The sequence below is a fragment of the Colletotrichum navitas genome (genome assembly GCF_030913465.1).
Source record: "Colletotrichum navitas strain CBS 125086 chromosome Unknown LY79scaffold_29, whole genome shotgun sequence".
Lineage (NCBI taxonomy): Eukaryota > Fungi > Ascomycota > Sordariomycetes > Glomerellales > Glomerellaceae > Colletotrichum > Colletotrichum navitas.
Genome location: NW_026850575.1, coordinates 284,797 through 300,228, shown reverse-complemented (window position 1 = coordinate 300,228; position 15,432 = coordinate 284,797). Strand labels below are relative to the sequence as shown.

General features: G+C 55.9%; 6 protein-coding genes across 6 annotated transcripts; 3 read left to right on the top strand and 3 right to left on the bottom strand.

The window, feature by feature from the left end:
• Positions 1–5,584: 5,584 nt before the first annotated feature.
• On the top strand, positions 5,585–7,164 carry LY79DRAFT_686657 (centromere kinetochore component CENP-T-domain-containing protein; the record flags this gene model as incomplete). The annotated part of the gene is made up of 2 exons (XM_060564665.1): positions 5,585–6,420; positions 6,477–7,164. 2 exons carry the CDS (start codon positions 5,585–5,587, stop codon positions 7,087–7,089), a joined length of 1,449 nt encoding a protein of 482 aa, XP_060414250.1. The 3' UTR covers positions 7,090–7,164.
• A 313-nt stretch (positions 7,165–7,477) lies between these two features.
• On the bottom strand, positions 7,478–8,641 carry LY79DRAFT_515313 (SURF1 family protein; the record flags this gene model as incomplete). The annotated part of the gene is made up of 3 exons (XM_060554698.1): positions 7,478–7,577; positions 7,650–7,755; positions 7,849–8,641. 3 exons carry the CDS (start codon positions 8,639–8,641, stop codon positions 7,478–7,480), a joined length of 999 nt encoding a protein of 332 aa, XP_060414249.1.
• A 612-nt stretch (positions 8,642–9,253) lies between these two features.
• LY79DRAFT_686653 (UBX domain-containing protein) lies at positions 9,254–11,045 on the top strand (the record flags this gene model as incomplete). The annotated part of the gene is made up of 3 exons (XM_060564664.1): positions 9,254–9,332; positions 9,392–9,444; positions 9,467–11,045. The coding sequence occupies 3 exons, from the start codon at positions 9,254–9,256 to the stop codon at positions 10,829–10,831; spliced, it is 1,497 nt and encodes a 498-aa protein (XP_060414248.1). The 3' UTR covers positions 10,832–11,045.
• Positions 11,046–11,260: 215 nt separating this feature from the next.
• On the bottom strand, positions 11,261–11,895 carry LY79DRAFT_515370 (uncharacterized protein; the record flags this gene model as incomplete). Its single annotated transcript, XM_060554706.1, has 2 exons — positions 11,261–11,525; positions 11,696–11,895. 2 exons carry the CDS (start codon positions 11,893–11,895, stop codon positions 11,261–11,263), a joined length of 465 nt encoding a protein of 154 aa, XP_060414247.1.
• Positions 11,896–12,290: 395 nt separating this feature from the next.
• LY79DRAFT_703566 (Sas10/Utp3/C1D family protein) lies at positions 12,291–13,400 on the bottom strand. The gene is made up of 3 exons (XM_060564971.1): positions 13,092–13,400; positions 12,873–13,039; positions 12,291–12,820 (listed from the first exon to the last, which is right to left on the bottom strand). The coding sequence occupies exons 1-3, from the start codon at positions 13,267–13,269 to the stop codon at positions 12,629–12,631; spliced, it is 537 nt and encodes a 178-aa protein (XP_060414246.1). The 5' UTR covers positions 13,270–13,400; the 3' UTR covers positions 12,291–12,628.
• A 146-nt stretch (positions 13,401–13,546) lies between these two features.
• On the top strand, positions 13,547–15,304 carry LY79DRAFT_553947 (ketopantoate reductase PanE/ApbA C terminal-domain-containing protein). The gene has a single exon (XM_060557826.1). It carries the CDS (start codon positions 13,937–13,939, stop codon positions 15,194–15,196), a length of 1,260 nt encoding a protein of 419 aa, XP_060414245.1. The 5' UTR covers positions 13,547–13,936; the 3' UTR covers positions 15,197–15,304.
• The last annotated feature ends 128 nt before the right edge of the window (positions 15,305–15,432 follow it).

The following is a 15,432-nucleotide window of genomic DNA, read 5'->3' as shown; positions in this document are numbered from 1 at the left end:
GCATGGGATTGGGAGACCGCCTTGGTAACGTACCTCAGTACCTCAGAGGCGAGAAGGGGGATGGCACGTACCGGCCTGCGGTCTGGCCTGCGATGCAATGCGATGCCATGCGCTGAGGTGCAGTGCAGTGCGTCACGGGCAGCAAGGAGCTCCTGGCTGCAACAGTTTCGGCGTCGACGCGCTTGACCTTGTGTGCCTGCTGCCCCAATTGGAAGCGTACTGGTCCGGACAGTGGGAGCTTGGTGAGTAGATATGCCAATGAGCATACAGTGCAGCAAGGTGTCCAGCGGTTGCGAGACCAGGACGTGATGGAGCGGGCGGAAGGTACAGATACAAGCAGGTAGGTGGGCATGCAATGTGAGGCGACGAGGATGAGACTATGTACACCACCAGGCCGTAAGGTGCTGTGTACGGAGTACTTACCTCTCTTACCTAGGTACCTAGCTAGGTAAGCGGTATAGGTACATGTCTAGATACAGTACAAAATGCAGGTAGGTACGTGCGAACCTACCTCGGTCTCTTGGTAAGCACTGCACCAGGATACTACTGAATGGATGGGCATAGATGGACGACGGGTTCAGAGGAGGCTGGCACGGATAGGAAAGGAGGACAAGCTGGATTGGGTGGTGAAGACCCGGCAGGCGGGCAAGGTGCAGTGCAGGCTAGTCAAATGCTGGTATCTGAATGCTGCGAAGGGGTGTGGATGTTTGGACTGTGGACGGTGGATGGTTGAATGTGGATGGCAGCACCAGAGGTGGGTGCCATGTGTGGATGGGCAGCGGGTGACATGGTGGTCCGTGCAGACTTCAGTTCCAATGTCGGTGGTTGGCATTCGCTCGCAGACGTTCCGCCGGGGGTACGTACGCGGTACAGGGTACCTTAACTCAGTGGCCGTTGAAAGGCGACAATGATGATGACGTATGTGTCCTGTGGGAAGGGACCGAACTCCTCCTACTCCGAGTTACCTTGGATAGTGTCAGAGATATAAGAGTGGCATGAGTTCACGAGGAGACGATGTGTTGAGGCAGGCAGCGCTCTCAACTCAACCTCTCAACTAATACGAAGTAGAACATTGGTCCGTCCACATGGTTGGTATCGAAAGGGTCGTGTTGGTGTCGCGGAACCCCCAGCTAGAAACTCCAGTGGCCTCGAACAATATAAACAAGCCCCCTTTCATTGGCTTTGAGTCGAGACCAGAGGCCAATGACTGGTGCTGTCTCCGAGGAGCCAAGACTCTTCAGGCGCCAACCCAACGGCAAGCTGATGGCGCTTCCTCTAAAAATTGGCCGGCTTGACGTCAAACCTCGGGTGACGATGACGGTTCGGTGCTGCCGTACCCAAAGTTCCTCTCATTATCTGATGTGCAGAGGAGGGAAACTCTGCTGTTGATCAGTCTCTCGCATCTTGTTTCGGATCTACCATCGCCGTGGCACAAACGCTTAGGAGGAAACTCGTCGCTCTTGCCTGTCTACCGCAGTAATTACAGATTACACCATGTAGGTAGAACCATATCAAGTTCACGTACGGCTACGCTACACTGCCTACCCTAGGTAGTTCTCAAGGTAAGGTTAGGTACCTTGCAGGTAAGCAATCGACCATAAGCAGTTCGCGATGAACAGGAGCTAAAAAGTAGTGCGCGCAGGGAGCTCTCTCACGTTGCTCCAGGGGAGCCTGGGCAGAACCCCTGAAGAGCCCCATCTCAGCGTTCAATATGTAATCATTGTCACCGATCGGCCATCCAACAGAATCGGGCTTTTGCAATTTGATCAACCGGAGCGGCCACCTGTTTCTGGAGCAGGTGATTTGAGCCCCCCTTCCCTTCTCCCCTTTTCGTAGATACACACAGCTCCTTCCCTGAGGCATTCTTCCACACGTGGTAGGCGTCTCCCATTCGTCAACCGACGTACCCCGTGGCTTCCCAGAGAATTAACGCTGCCTTCCATTTCTTTTCCACGAGACGAGATCGAAGGGAAGGAAACAAGGGGGGTGCCGGCCATAAAGGTGGGTACCATATCCAAAAAGAGGGGTAGCCCCCGGGTCCGCCCACCAGAGACTAGGAGACTTTGCGAAACTTGCAAGGAGCTGGGCGCGATATCTGTCAATCGCGGCAATCCTCTCCTACTCCTTCACCAACCAAATCCCCCCTCGCCATTGCCATTTCCCTCTGTGATCCAGGTTTCTGATGACTCGGGTCCCCTTTGTTTCTTGTTCGTCTCCATCGCCATCGTCGACGTCCAGTCCCGTCTCGTCTGGCTGTCCTTGTGGTTCGCCTGCGCACACACACACCCACCCACCCACACACACACTCTCTCTCTTCACCCAAGCGAGGAGGAAAACGTCCGCCCCCCTTTCGCCGCCCGCCCCAGAACGAAGGTTCAGGCGCTATTTGACGCACGTCTTGTAACAAAATTGCCTGCCCTTGATGGAACACTCAAGGAACGTTTTGAAGCTCCTCGTTCTCACTGTCCCACGTTTTCGAGGGATGCCTGGCCTAACCACTCGAATTGGCCACCCACCTCACTAACACACGTCTCTTCACAAGTCGTTCCCAAAGACCAAGACTGAGACTGACGAACCCCGAGTCGGAAAGGACTCGGTGGTTCAACGACTCGACACTTTATTGACCCCACGACCTTGACATCAACCCATATACTTGGCCTCACCTCGACGGAGCCCGGCAGGATCATTGAATCGACTCCATTAGATATCCTGGTCGTACTTTCCTCTGTCTTGCGCGTCCTTGTCGGCAACTCCAATCATTTGCTACTTAATAGAGGCCGTCGTTTCCACCTTCCGTCATGGCGCCCTCTCGGAGTCCATCCGACTGGCATCAACCATACCTCATCTCCCACTCTCTTCTGATCTCCCTTACCCGCCTGGTCCCTTCCTTGTGGAACACCTTCTGTCAAATGGAAGAAACACTCGTCAGATGACTGATTTTCTCGGCGGTGGCCACTTGTGATGCAGTCCACGACGTGTGCTTTGGAGGGAAGCCGGAGAGGTGCTACTACGTACGCTAAACAGGATCGTTGGAGACATGGGTGTTCTCGAAACGTTACTGGGTGTCACTCGTTTCTCGTTATGAATGAACCCGACTGAACTCGTCACAAATCGCACGGATCGCTTCTTCGCCCATGTAACTGCGCCCATACGCCTGAATATGCAGTTCGACACTGCGAACGCCGGCAAACTACGTTGGTCAATAGCCTCTTCTTCTTCTTCTTCTTCTTCTTCTTCTTCTTTTTTTGATTCTTTCTTTCTTCCGCTTCTTCCTACGGAACCGTCGGCTGTATGGAGTTCGGCCCATTGTCTGCCACTTGGTTCAGTCGCGAGAAAGTTTTGCTATGCTGGAGATCACCGGGTCGGCTTCTGGGGCCGAGTTTGAGGCTCGTCTCATTCCCTGGTATAATCCCAGTCTTTTTGCTATCGAATGTGTCGTGATTGGATATGTAGCAGGCCGCCTGCCTATGGAACATGCATTTTGCGCTCGTCCTTTGCTCGCAACCTTCAACAAGCAGTATCCGCCAACATGCCATATTACATTCTCGCCCTTGGAAGCATCCGTCAGAATCTTCGCTGTTGACTGAACTCCTGGAGTAAGTTCGTACGTGCAATGACCCTGACATCATCCATAGCAACAAGCTTACCCAAAGAGTAATCTTGTTCCCGATGGGGAAAGCGCACAAACTTCCGCGGCAGTTGGGTCATTGATGACACCAACAAAGCTCGCTTTATTCTTCCCACCTCTCGAATACTCGGGTAACACGCTATTCGACTGTTGTGATCGATTCAGCAGCCCTAGACCAAGCTTCGGATGGATCGAGAGCGGCAGCCTTACTGGCACAACAGGCCCATGCGGAGCCCTCCGAGTCGCCACCCAGTATTCTCCAACGAAGACCGGGCGGTCAAGGCTTCTTTTTACGAAGCACTCGTGAGCATACAGTCGAAGTTCGCAGGTGCCGGATTGACTTAGACTACATCGTCCGTTCCCTTGTGCTCATCTTTACCAAAGCTTAGCGAGGTCGATGGGCAGCGGGCAACGTAATCCACACATCCAATGGCTTCGTTATAGGCACCGGGTGCTGATATGTTGGGCACAATGGCTGAGGAATCTTGTCCATCGATGGCTTCAGGCTGATGAAGCATGCGACACCGGTAATGAACACAAGTTTACCAGAAATTTTGTGCGATATCTTGTTGTTTGCAAGTTACAGGAAGCCTTCAGGATCAAGACGGCTGTCGTCGATGAACTCCAGACTGTGCTGTTATGTTCCTTAACAGCCTCATAATGTTGCATGACGAGAACCTATGTCGGATCATATTGGGGAACTTCTGCTACTGATTATTTGCCTCGCCTACAACGTCCAAGTTGAACGCGAGCACGCAGCATCGGTGATGAGGTCAGCTACTATCAAGGAGGCCAAGCCTGGTGATCAACTCTTGCTGAAGGATACTTCTAATCAGGCTCTATAACGTGCCATCAGGCTTGGTCCAGAAGCCAGGCTCATGCAAGATGCAACGCCACGGGAACTGAAATTGGAAAATGAGTCAACAGAGTAGAGTTTCGGTAATCTTGCATGACCAGGAGGTATCAGCTGTAGGGCTGAGCAGAAGCATACGGAGGGCATTTGATCTAGATTCACATCGATATGGTGTCATGGAGATCCTGAAGGGAGAATGGTCGCTGTGGGTGGTGATGCTGAATCAAGTGAGCCCTCGACTTAGACTCTTGCTCAGGCGGTATTACGTACTCTGGCCAATGACTTGGCTCGAATCCGTCATGTTCCCGTAAACCTTTCAGGGTGGAGATCGACCATGTTGGTGCCGACAACCGACTCACAAGCCTGAGTCGGTGTTGGAAATGAAGTTGAAATGTATCTTGTCCAGTAGTGTACTGTACTCGACGTTCAGACTTCTAGGCACGCAAAGAGGGAGTTGAGCCCACCACCTCGCAGAATCTAAACTTTCAAAGCCGAACTGCGCGATTTCTGCAAGGGAGTTTGTGGCCGAGTCAGTGTTCGTCTCTCTCTCTCTCTCCCCCCCCCCTTCCCCCCCTTCTCTTTCTCGCGCTCTCTCGGGTTGCTCGCTTTTACTAGATAAACTTTGGAACGTGACATCAGCTGTTGTTCTGAAAGCATGACCCTGCTTCCATCAAAGATTTTATTCTAGATGGCGCCTCCGCCTCTGTACGTAGGGAAGGTAGGTAGTAGGTTAGGCAGTTGTGGTAAACCGTTTGGTGAGCCGGTTCCGCTGGCTGCCGATTGTGGGGCCGGAAAGGCGGGGTTTGTCGTATGGCCCGTGCGTCATCGACCCTTGTTGACGACAGCCGACGCACGGCGTGAAGGCGCGTCGAGCGTCGCGTTGTCCTGCACAGCTCCGACGCAGTGGGAGTCTAAACCGCGTCCACGACCGTCAAGAAACTCCACTTCACCCGTGCTCCGGACTGCGTCCAGTCGAACAAGCGTTATTGCCGCGGGCCAATTGATCTGTACGCTATGCCTACAGCGTGACAGCGTGGTGACCAGCCTCTTACCGTTCGCGACGATCAGATATCGTGTCGCCGTATCCCAGTCACCACCCAGCGATGTCTTCACCACCCCTCCGCACACCTCTCGCAACTCGCCTCGCCGCAGCGGCGGGCGCAGACGGCGATGACCCTCTCTTCTCTCCCGCCCTTGATGCAACAACGACCCCGTTCCGCGGCGCCCCCAACCTCGACCCTCCGTCAAGCCGCGCCTCCCTCCGCACGCCGTCCAACAACCCGCTTCGCAGCTCCCTCCGCAGCTCCGCCTACCGCGGTCTCTCCGCCTCGGGCCGCCGTTCCATCACCGCGGCCGCGACGCCGCACGCCCGCGCCGCCTATCGTACTATCGACGCTCGGCGTGCCGCGGCGCTGACCCCCGGCAAGAACAAGCGACGCGAGAGTTTCCGACCGCGGCGCGAATCGATACATGACATCCTCCGTGGGCTTAGTCGGGTCGTGAAGCATAACACGCAGCCGATTTCATCATCCTCCTCGCCAAGCGACCTGGGCTCGAGGGCGCCGAGCACGAGCCTGCCGATCCGGACCGCGGGCGGTGACCGCCGGAGTCTGGCGTACGGGGACGACGACGACGATGACGAGCTTCCCATCGATAGGCCGAGGTTGTCGTTACCGTTGGACGTCGACGACGACGATGATGATTTGGTGGCACCCGAGCTGTCGCAGATTGACGAGAATGCGACGATTGAATTTCCGAGGAGGGCGTATACGGATCAACAGTCGCGGATGTCGATGGGGAGCGTGCGGCTGAGCGAGTACAGGAACTATGACGACCTGGATGACGATGACGGTGATGGCGGGGAAGGCTTTCTTCCTGGGTTCGAGGTCGGTGCGTTGGACGAGGAGGGCGGACGAGATCAGGAGGAGACGTTTGACAGGTTAGTGTCCCCAGGAGCGACACGTTCTGAATCAAGACGGTTGCTGACGCAGGTAGCAGAGTGGAGGACGAGGCCCTTCGACGACAGACGCTCGCATCGGCAAGGGAAAGTGACTTCGGGTTCGAGGTGCCAGTGGACGCAGACAACCAGACCACATTCATGATGGCGGTGGAGGGACTGAGCTCGCCGGCACGGCCGCTGCCGGAGTTCACAGACGAACAACCGTCCCTGAACATCGCGCCGGCCTACGACGAGCCGAACCCGCCTGTGGATGAGGACGCCGGCTTCGGGAACTCGTATTACGACCTGCGCAGCTCGACGCCGATCGAGGCGGCCGAGGCAACGGGGCTTGACGGCGACGAAACCAAGGCCAGCGCGTACGCCGGCCCGCAACACCGGCCGCGCAAGACCAAAGCCGGCGTCAAGCTGTCAAAATACAACATGGAGTACCCGTCACTGCCGCCAGCGGTGGTCAAGAGGTTGGCCAACACGTTTGCGCGGTCGAGCGGCATCAGCAAGACCAAGATCGGCCCGGAGGCGCTGGCCGAGATCCAGCGGGCGTCGGACTGGTTCTTTGAGCAGCTGGGCGACGACCTGGCGGCGTACGCGAGGCACGCGAAGCGAAAGACTATCGACGAGAGTGATATGCTCACTCTTATGCGGAGGTAAGCTTTTTTTTCCCTTCCTTTTTCTTTGCCTTCAATCAAGTTACAGGACCCTATTTGGGGGGTATCGACTTCCTTTTCAGTTTCTATAAACAGAAGCTTTTTGTACAAATTTTGTTTTGCCTAATACTCTTACAGACAACGACAGACCAGCCAGACGGCTACCCCCTTTTCCCTGGCACACAGGCACCTGCCTCGGGAACTGCTGCAGGAGTTGAGGATGCCCAAGCCGCCGGCGCCGGCGGAGCCGAAGAAGAAGCGCCGTCGCGTGACCAACGGCGAAGGAGAGGAGGAAGTGACTTGAACAATCTCATGTCACCCCCACCACCACGCGTGGTCTATCTCTTTCGCTCCCGCTCTCGCTCTCTCTTCTCAAAGAGATCAGGGCGTCCTTACCAATGTTTGTTCATGCGCACCCGTCGTGAGACGTCAGATGGGGGCTTCTTGACGACCATCCACAGCATAATTGAGGTGGCAAACGCAAGCCCATACCTGTCATGAGTTATCAGCATCGGCTGTGGAGAAAACCATGGAGAATAACGGAGGAAAGCAAATGAATCTTACCATGTGAAGATGTACTGGGCATGGTTATTTCGCAGGTTCACCTCGGCGGCTCTTCCGATAGGAATACCCTTGGACTTGAGATCCATGACGCGGAAGAACTCGTGATCTACGAGGAAGGGTCAGCATCAGCATGTACACTATAGCAAGCTCCCTCACACAAGGAAGGGGGAAAGCCTTCAGGGACAGACAGTCTACATACCCAGAGTAGCCTCAATCCAAACGGGCTGACTGCCCGTCAGCTCCGCCATCTGGTGCACGTCAGGGAAGAAAAACTCCCAGCGGTCCGGGCGGTTGTCGGGTGTGAACATGTTCTTTTTCCACGGCTCACGCAACAAGCCTTCGACCGTGACCTCGCCCCTCGGCAGCGCACTCGCGGGCCTTTTCCGCTGGTCTGCCATGTCCTTGGAGATCCAACCGCGGTTCACCAGCACCGTGGTTCCTTCCCCTTCACGCTCGAGCGGCGTGACGACCATATACCCCTGCTCACCGTCCCACATCCTGGGCCCGATGAGCATCTCCTTGTCGTGGCGGAAGCGGCCGGTCGCGTAGACGCGGCGGTAGTCGAACTCGGCGACGGCGTCGGGGTCAATCTTGGGCGGGAGGGGCAGGGGGTCGCGGACGAGGCGGTCCTCGAACTTGGCGATGAGGTCCGTCTTCCAGCCGAGGCGCTGGACCTGCCATGTGCCGAGGGCGAAGGCGGTGATGGGGATCAGGGCGAGGATGATGAGTCCCGGGCCGTGACGGCGGCCGGTGCGGACCAGGTCAGGGGGGTTGTCGACTATGGAGATGAAGTCCGGGGGTGGTTCGGACGCGCGGGCGCGCGGGGTAGTGTGGAACTTGCGGGTTGAGGAGTCGCGGGAGGAGGAGCATGGTGTAGCCGTCGGCGCGCGGTGACGAGGGAGGATTCTGGGGCGGGCGATCGATCTGAGGCATGTCTGCGCTGTGAGACCTGAAGGCCGGAGCAAGGCGTGTGTTGGCAGTGGAGGTGGCATGGTGAATCGGTCGTTTTCGCGCCGTAGGTTGGGTGGTGGTGCGTGGGATAGTCGGAGGCTTGAAGTTCGATGAGGTCAGGACATTTCGGTTTTTTGGGACCGATGGGTTCCATTTCCAGGGTACCTTTTTACGCTCAGCACGGATTGAGCTGCATTTTTTAGAAAGCTGCTGTAGGTGGCGTCCGGTGTGGGACTCCTTTTACGATATATGATTGGCTGATGACCGCATGGTGGATTCATTCCCGGATGCAAGGGGATTAGCCACCCCCGTGCTAAGGTAAGGAAGGTCTTCTCTTTTGAACGTACGACGACACCTGTCCCCTGTCAAGCTTCTGATATCCTCACTCAGCAGCATTGACGTAGGCGACCTTATCTGAAAGCTTGATTCCACGGCCTTGAGCCTCGCACGCCGAAGGTTGTTTCGAGTTTTGGACGATAGCTTGTGAGCCAGTTTACGACCCTACGTACAATTCCATTCGACCGTGGATGTGTCGTCTGGGGTAGAGATCCACATCATTCCCTTCGTTGCATTTGTAAGGTTTGGTCCAGCGAATCCATTTACCGCAAGACACAAGTTCCCGAATTATAGCTGGAAGGGCAAGAATTGCAACCATGTTCTTCACAGGAAGCTTGCAAGAAGGTATCGCCACGGCGCTGCAGCACAACAAATGCGTCTTCTGCTTTGTCACAGGTGAGCTTATATACCCCACTCTCATCATCGTTTGCAACCGCATAACTGACACAGGCTAGACGAAGAAGCTGAGAGCCAAACTTGGGAGACCGAGTACCTGACCGAAGGCACTGTAAGCACAAGGCCGTGGACAGCATGCTTCCAAAGCTCACACAATTCAGATTGCAGCTCTGCTCCAAGATGGAGCTATCGCCCTCCGGTTGAAGAAGGGCTCTGAAGAGGCGGGCTACTTGGCCGCCATCTTCCCGCTTCCCAAAACTCCTACAGTTGTCATCATCAAGAATGGCGATCTCAAGGAGTACATCACCGCCGGAACCAGCAAGGATGAGTTCGTTAGACGGGTGACCACAGCCTTCAGCGGTGCCCAGGGCCAACCCGCTGCCCCTCAGCCAGGCGCGGCGCCAGCGGCCGCTCCGGCTGCTCAAACGACTGACGACCTGTACGAGGAGACTCCCTCCAACCCTCCCCAAGCCGCAGCTGCCGGAACCAATACCCAAACCGCACCCGCCAGACCCAGCACATCTGATTCTAGCCCCCGCGGCCCCGCCACCCCAACCCAAGAAGAAGAAAACGCAGCCATCCTGCGTACAGTCCTCGCAGAACGTGCTGCTCGTCTGGAGGCTCAACGTATGGAATCCGAGCGTAAAGCGAAAGCGGCTCGCGCCGCTGCCGCGGAGAAGGCCGAGACAGACAACTCCAAGCAAACCGAGCAGACGCGTAACCACAAGGCCGCCCTCAAGAAGGCGCGCCAGGATGCCGCGGACGAGAAGGCGCGCATCCTGAAAAAGATCGAGGACGACCGCGCCGAGCGACGGGCCAAGGCCGCAGAGCGCGCTGCCATCCGGAACCAAGCGTCCTCGCCAAAGCTAGGTGAAGTCGCAGCTGCGCTGACGAGGTTCGAGTCGAGTTCCCTTGCGCCGTCGACATCCTCTGCGAGCGGTATGACGGCGTTACAGGTGCGTCTCCTGGACGGTTCCACGATTCGCTCGCGGTTCCCGAGCAAGGCCACCCTTGCCAAGGATGTGCGAACGTGGGTCGATAGCGAGTGGGCGGACGGGAGCAAGGAGCCGTACCGTTTCAAAGTCGTGCTTGCGCCGTTGCCGAGCAAGCTCATTGACGACACAGAAGAAAGCAAGAGTCTTGAAGAGCTGAGCCTCTCGCCGTCTTCTACTCTCGTATTGGCGCCCGTCGGCGCACACGTCAGCGCTTACGAAGGGTCCTCTCTGGGGAGCATGGCCGTAGGGTTTCTGCTGCTGCCGTTGACGCTGCTGCAGTGGCTCTGGGAACTCATCTCGAGCGTGTTTTCCAAAATCGGGGCTTCGAGGCAGGCAGCGGAGGAGGGTGGCGCGGAGCCTGTTACGGTGAGGGAGCAGCGCAAGGGAAAGTTCTCGCAGTTTGCAAACCCGAATGATCGGAAAAATGACCATCAGCTTTACAACGGGAACTCGGTCAGTTCTTACCCGTCCCCTATTCCAGAGAGAAGCAAAGATGAAGCATGAAAGCTGACTGTCGTAGTTGAACTTTGAGCCGCGGCCAGACGAGAAGAAGGACGAGTAAGGAGAATGGTTGCCAAACAAACACGTCGCACTGAAGTGATGAAAGAAGAGCATCGAACTTGTACGAGTGGGAATGTCATCTATTGTACAACGTGGGAGATGTAATAATTTGGTCGAAAAGGCCCCCTTGCTCCATGCTTCTGCCAATGCATGTCATACACAACTCCGTGAAGCCCCGCGCACAGTTTGCCGCTGATTGTTGTTTTTGAATTTCCTTTCCTTAAACCCCTTTTTGGCTATTAATCTACATGTAACGTTCTTCTCTCCTCCCAGACATGACAGCGTGTCAACATGCTAGGCTTCACTATCTCACACGCTAAGTTTGCATCCGACCGTTAAGGACACGAGACGTGGCATGAGGACGGAAAGCGTCTAGTACTGGCTGGCGGCGGCTTGGCAGGCCTTGAGCTGCTCGAGGTACCAGTTGCAGATCTGCATGTTGCCGCCGTGCTCGTCCATGCACTTTGTGAACTGCTGGGTTGCACCGGCGCAGTTGTTGCCCCACTGCTGCGTCGTCTGGGACTCGCCCGAGGCGACGGGAGAGTTGTTCTGGGGCGCGGCCTCGGCGGGCGCGGAGGAGCCGCCGCCGAACATGCCGCCGATGGCGTGGCCGATGGAGGAGCCGATTGCGACACCGCTGTTCAAAAGTTTCGTTAGCATCTCGGTATTGGTCTGGACCCTGCTACACTTCGTAGAGTTTGTAAAAGGGTGAACAGGAGCAGCCCCCAGAGCCCCGAGGACTCGAGGGGTACTCCTTGCGGGGGGGATTGTGGATCTTGACGACGGAAGAGGATTATTGAGACGTACGCAGCGGTGCTGGCCATCTGGCCGAAGAGGCCGGGGCCCTGCGAGGGGGCGGCGGCGGCAGGCGGGGGAGCGGCGTGCTGTTGGGGAGGAGCGGCCATGGTCGAGGCAGGGCGGGACTGGACAGGGGCGGGCTTCGCGGCCGAGACGGTAGGGCGCGAGGGGGCGGCGCTGGGGCGGCCGGCGGAGCGTTGACGAGGCATTTTGAAGATGTGTGTGCGTGTCCGTTAACTCGGCTAGGGAGAGTGTGTGTATATCGTGAGATGTTTGGCTGGCTCGTAAGGAAAGAATGTGTTGGTGTGAGAGAAAGTTGAAGATGCGGATCTGGAGGGAAATCGGCAGAAGTTATGCGCCGAGCCGGGGTTGGCCGCTACTGCTGCTGAAAGCTCGGATTTTTGATTTGAGCCGGGGTGAGTGGCGAGATATGGCCAATCAAGTGATGGCGAATTTGATCGTGGTCAGGAATTTGGGGTAGGGGTCATTGCGTCGGTTATGCAACTAAGGGGGTAATGGCATGCATATGTAACATCTCAGGGTGGCGATGAAATTGAAATGAATGAGCGTCGGCAGGTACATCACAATAGTTAGAGACTTTTTTCATTGTGATTCGTTATTTGGTATCTATGTCTATCTCGAGGGTATCCGATCTCCCAGTGCACAAAATAATGTTGACCACTACCCCCCGTGATGAATTCCTCACTATCATACTTAAACTTTAATCTCACTTGGGTAGACCACAATCAGGCCCCGCTCTTGTTGAGATGTATCTGGCCCGGTGAGAACGTGGCCTAGCTAGAGGGGCTCGTTTGTCCCATGTGTTGATGCCCCGGGACATCTAATACACGGCCTGTACTACCGATACCCATTCCACAGCCTTGGAAATCCGGTTCGTGCTGTGTGCTTCATTTGTTTAACTTCCGTTTCCACATAGACGGCTCAGGAGTTGCGATTCTTGCCGGCGCTCTTCCTCTTTGAGCTTCTCAACTTCTTCTCCGGACCGGAGGAGCTGGCTGACGGTGATTCGGGTGCGGGTCTTTTGGGCCTCTGCATGGAGTTGAGCAGCGCCTTCGCGCGCTCCTCAGCCAGTTTCTCCTCCAGTTTCTTCTTCAAACTCTTGTCGTTCTCGCCCTGCACAGATTTAGTTCAGTGTTCTCGGCGTTGTCCGGTGAGAGCCACTTACGAGATCCGCTTTGAGAATCCGCGTAGCAGCCTCAGTGTTGACGGTCATGGTCCGCTGGGCCGGTACCTCTTCGGCCTTCTTGATCTTGCCAAAGTACTGTTGCACGCGCTTGAGTTCCGTCATGACTTGATGGTCCTTGGCGTCTACGCCTTGCAGACGGAGGGAAGCTGTAACAATGTGTTAGCGACTGACTTGGTTCGGAAAGGGGAAATGACTGACAGAAGAGAAGAGACTCGATGGCATAAGCTGTGAGGGCGAACATCTTAGCCTTGTCGAGAAGCGGGAGCTCGTTGGCCATTTCGGGAAGGCTATCGATCAGGGGCTTGAGCGCATTCTCGAGAGAGTCGATGTGAGAATCGAGCTTCTCCAGGTCGTGTGTCATGTCCTTCAAGGCCATCTTGGGGGCTTTTTTATGTGGCGGAAACAAACGGGCCAGAATATTAAGAGTGAGCCCGTACCTAACGATAGTCAAGGTCGTGGATATGTATAGCTCTTTGATGAGGTCCTCATAGATGCTGAAAATTCAAGAATCCGGGTGTTGAAGGATTTGCATGCATCTAACGAGGTGTAAAGGCTGCACGCTCGGTGGGTCTTCTGCCGCCCGGGAATCCACGGCGACCTTACCACGCGCCAAAATTTGAAGAATGTCCCCGTCATGCACACCTAAAAGCCGCCTTCTGCTTGCGACAAAGACCACACGCTCATTAACCACGAACCTTCCCACAGTTTCCGACACCGCTTTCCTATACCCTCGACAACGGAGGACACAGCCATCAGATCAAAAAGTCGTTTCGACAGACGAACTCCCTCGGTCTCCCGATGAACACCGCGCAGTGATCGCGCCGAACCCCCAGACCTCATCCACCGTGGCAGGCACTCTGGCGAGCCTTCCGAGACCGCGGCTCTTCGCGCGGATACCTACGACACAGTCACTATGGAGGACAGGTAGCACATATACTGGCCGGGGAGCTATCAGATGCGTCTCAGTCGACTCGAACAAGCTTGGCCTAAAGCAGCGTGCGCCGCCGCATGGCATCGCCCTTGGGAGAGTGGCACCCAAGGAGATGGCGGCGACGGTTCCCGGCGCCCAAACGGTGGGCATACCAAGGGGGAAACAAGAGGAGTTCGCCAAGGTGCTTGGATTGCAGCCGGAGCGGAACAAGAGGGAGCTGTACGCCATTTTTAACGCGGACAACCTATCACGGTTCTACGTGCCAGCGGTCATGATGGGCCACAATTCGCCGACACCGCCATCTTCGCGAACTGTACATATTCTGGGTCGGGATGAGCGGTCATTGTTCTTGTCGCACGCCCTGCACAATATCTACGACTCAGTTAAACTCGTTGACTTGCCAACGAACACGGCCTATCCGAACATTACCGGAAACATGGGAGTAAAGCGGAGCGCCGGAGGGTGGGTCGAGCGAAACGCCTCCATAGATCAGGCCAGGGAACCGCAACAAGAAGATGGGCACATCAGCAATCTGGTGGTCGCCGGTAGGCCAAGTGAGGCCGTCACACTACTCGAGCGGGTGAAGCACCGGGTGGATGACCGGACGGCTGTCTGCCTCGTTCAGGATGGACTTGGAATCGCCCAGGCCGTGAACAACAGAGTCTTTCTAGATGAGGAAAAACGTCCGTCAATGGTGCTTGGACACATCGGTCCTCCTCTGGCGTACGATCGCAATACCAGTTCGGTCAGGGTGATGAGCCCCGAGTACGAATCCGTCTTGACGGGCTTACCGCCATTGGTGAGCAAGAAAAAGAAGAATATCTGGGCAGATCCTCGGTTGCGGATGCAGGGCATGCTGCATAAGTTTGAGGCATCGGACGTGCTGAAGGCCAAGAGTGTGAGGCTCGGCAATTGGCTGAATCTTAAAATCACGTCGCTCATGTTCTCGGCCGTCGTCGACCCGATCTGTGTCATGCTGGACTACCGCTACGAGCAGCTCATTTACAACCCGACGGCTAACCAGCTCATTACGCAGCTGCTTGGAGAGATTGCCGATGTTGTGGCGCGTATGGACGAGGTCAAGCACTCGTCGGAGCTGCAGGTCCTTCTCCGGGGTGAGGGCATGCGCAAGGAGATCATGGGGAAGCTCAGGGGCAAGGGAAATGCGCCAAGCGAGATGGTGCTGCAGATTCAGCGCGGCATGCTGACGGACATAGACTATATCAACGGGTTCTTCATCAAGAGGGGACGCCAGCTGGGGTTGAAGCTGCCTGCTAACGAACTGGTTGTGGGCATGGTGAAGGCGAAGCACAAGGCGCAACTAGAGAAGCATAGGGGATACCTTCCATTGGAGTTGACCTCAAGGAAATGAGTTAGAGACGTTGCCATAGACGGCGGCTGTAAATCTGGGTTTTATGTATATCTAACGGCGGGCTAGCATTTGTATGAATACAAAGAACAAGAAAATTTGTTCACAATCCGTCAAACTCTCAATGATGTGTAAAACAAGCTTCGCAATGCAGCGAATAAACCGTCAGTCAGGTCGGTTGAGTTGCGATGGTCAGGCCATTTCAGGGTACCTCAATTGCTCCACGTTCGCCGTCGAGG

Coding starts and splice junctions, on each gene's coding strand:
- LY79DRAFT_553947 (XM_060557826.1), top strand. CDS start 13,937: ATGGCGGCGACGGTTCCCGGCGCCCAAACGGTGGGCATACCAAGGGGG.
- LY79DRAFT_703566 (XM_060564971.1), bottom strand. CDS start 13,269: ATGGCCTTGAAGGACATGACACACGACCTGGAGAAGCTCGATTCTCAC. Junction 13,040..13,091: donor CATCGAGTCTCTTCTCTTCT/GTCAGTCATTTC, acceptor ACATTGTTACAG/CTTCCCTCCGTCTGCAAGGC. Junction 12,821..12,872: donor GGATTCTCAAAGCGGATCTC/GTAAGTGGCTCT, acceptor AAATCTGTGCAG/GGCGAGAACGACAAGAGTTT.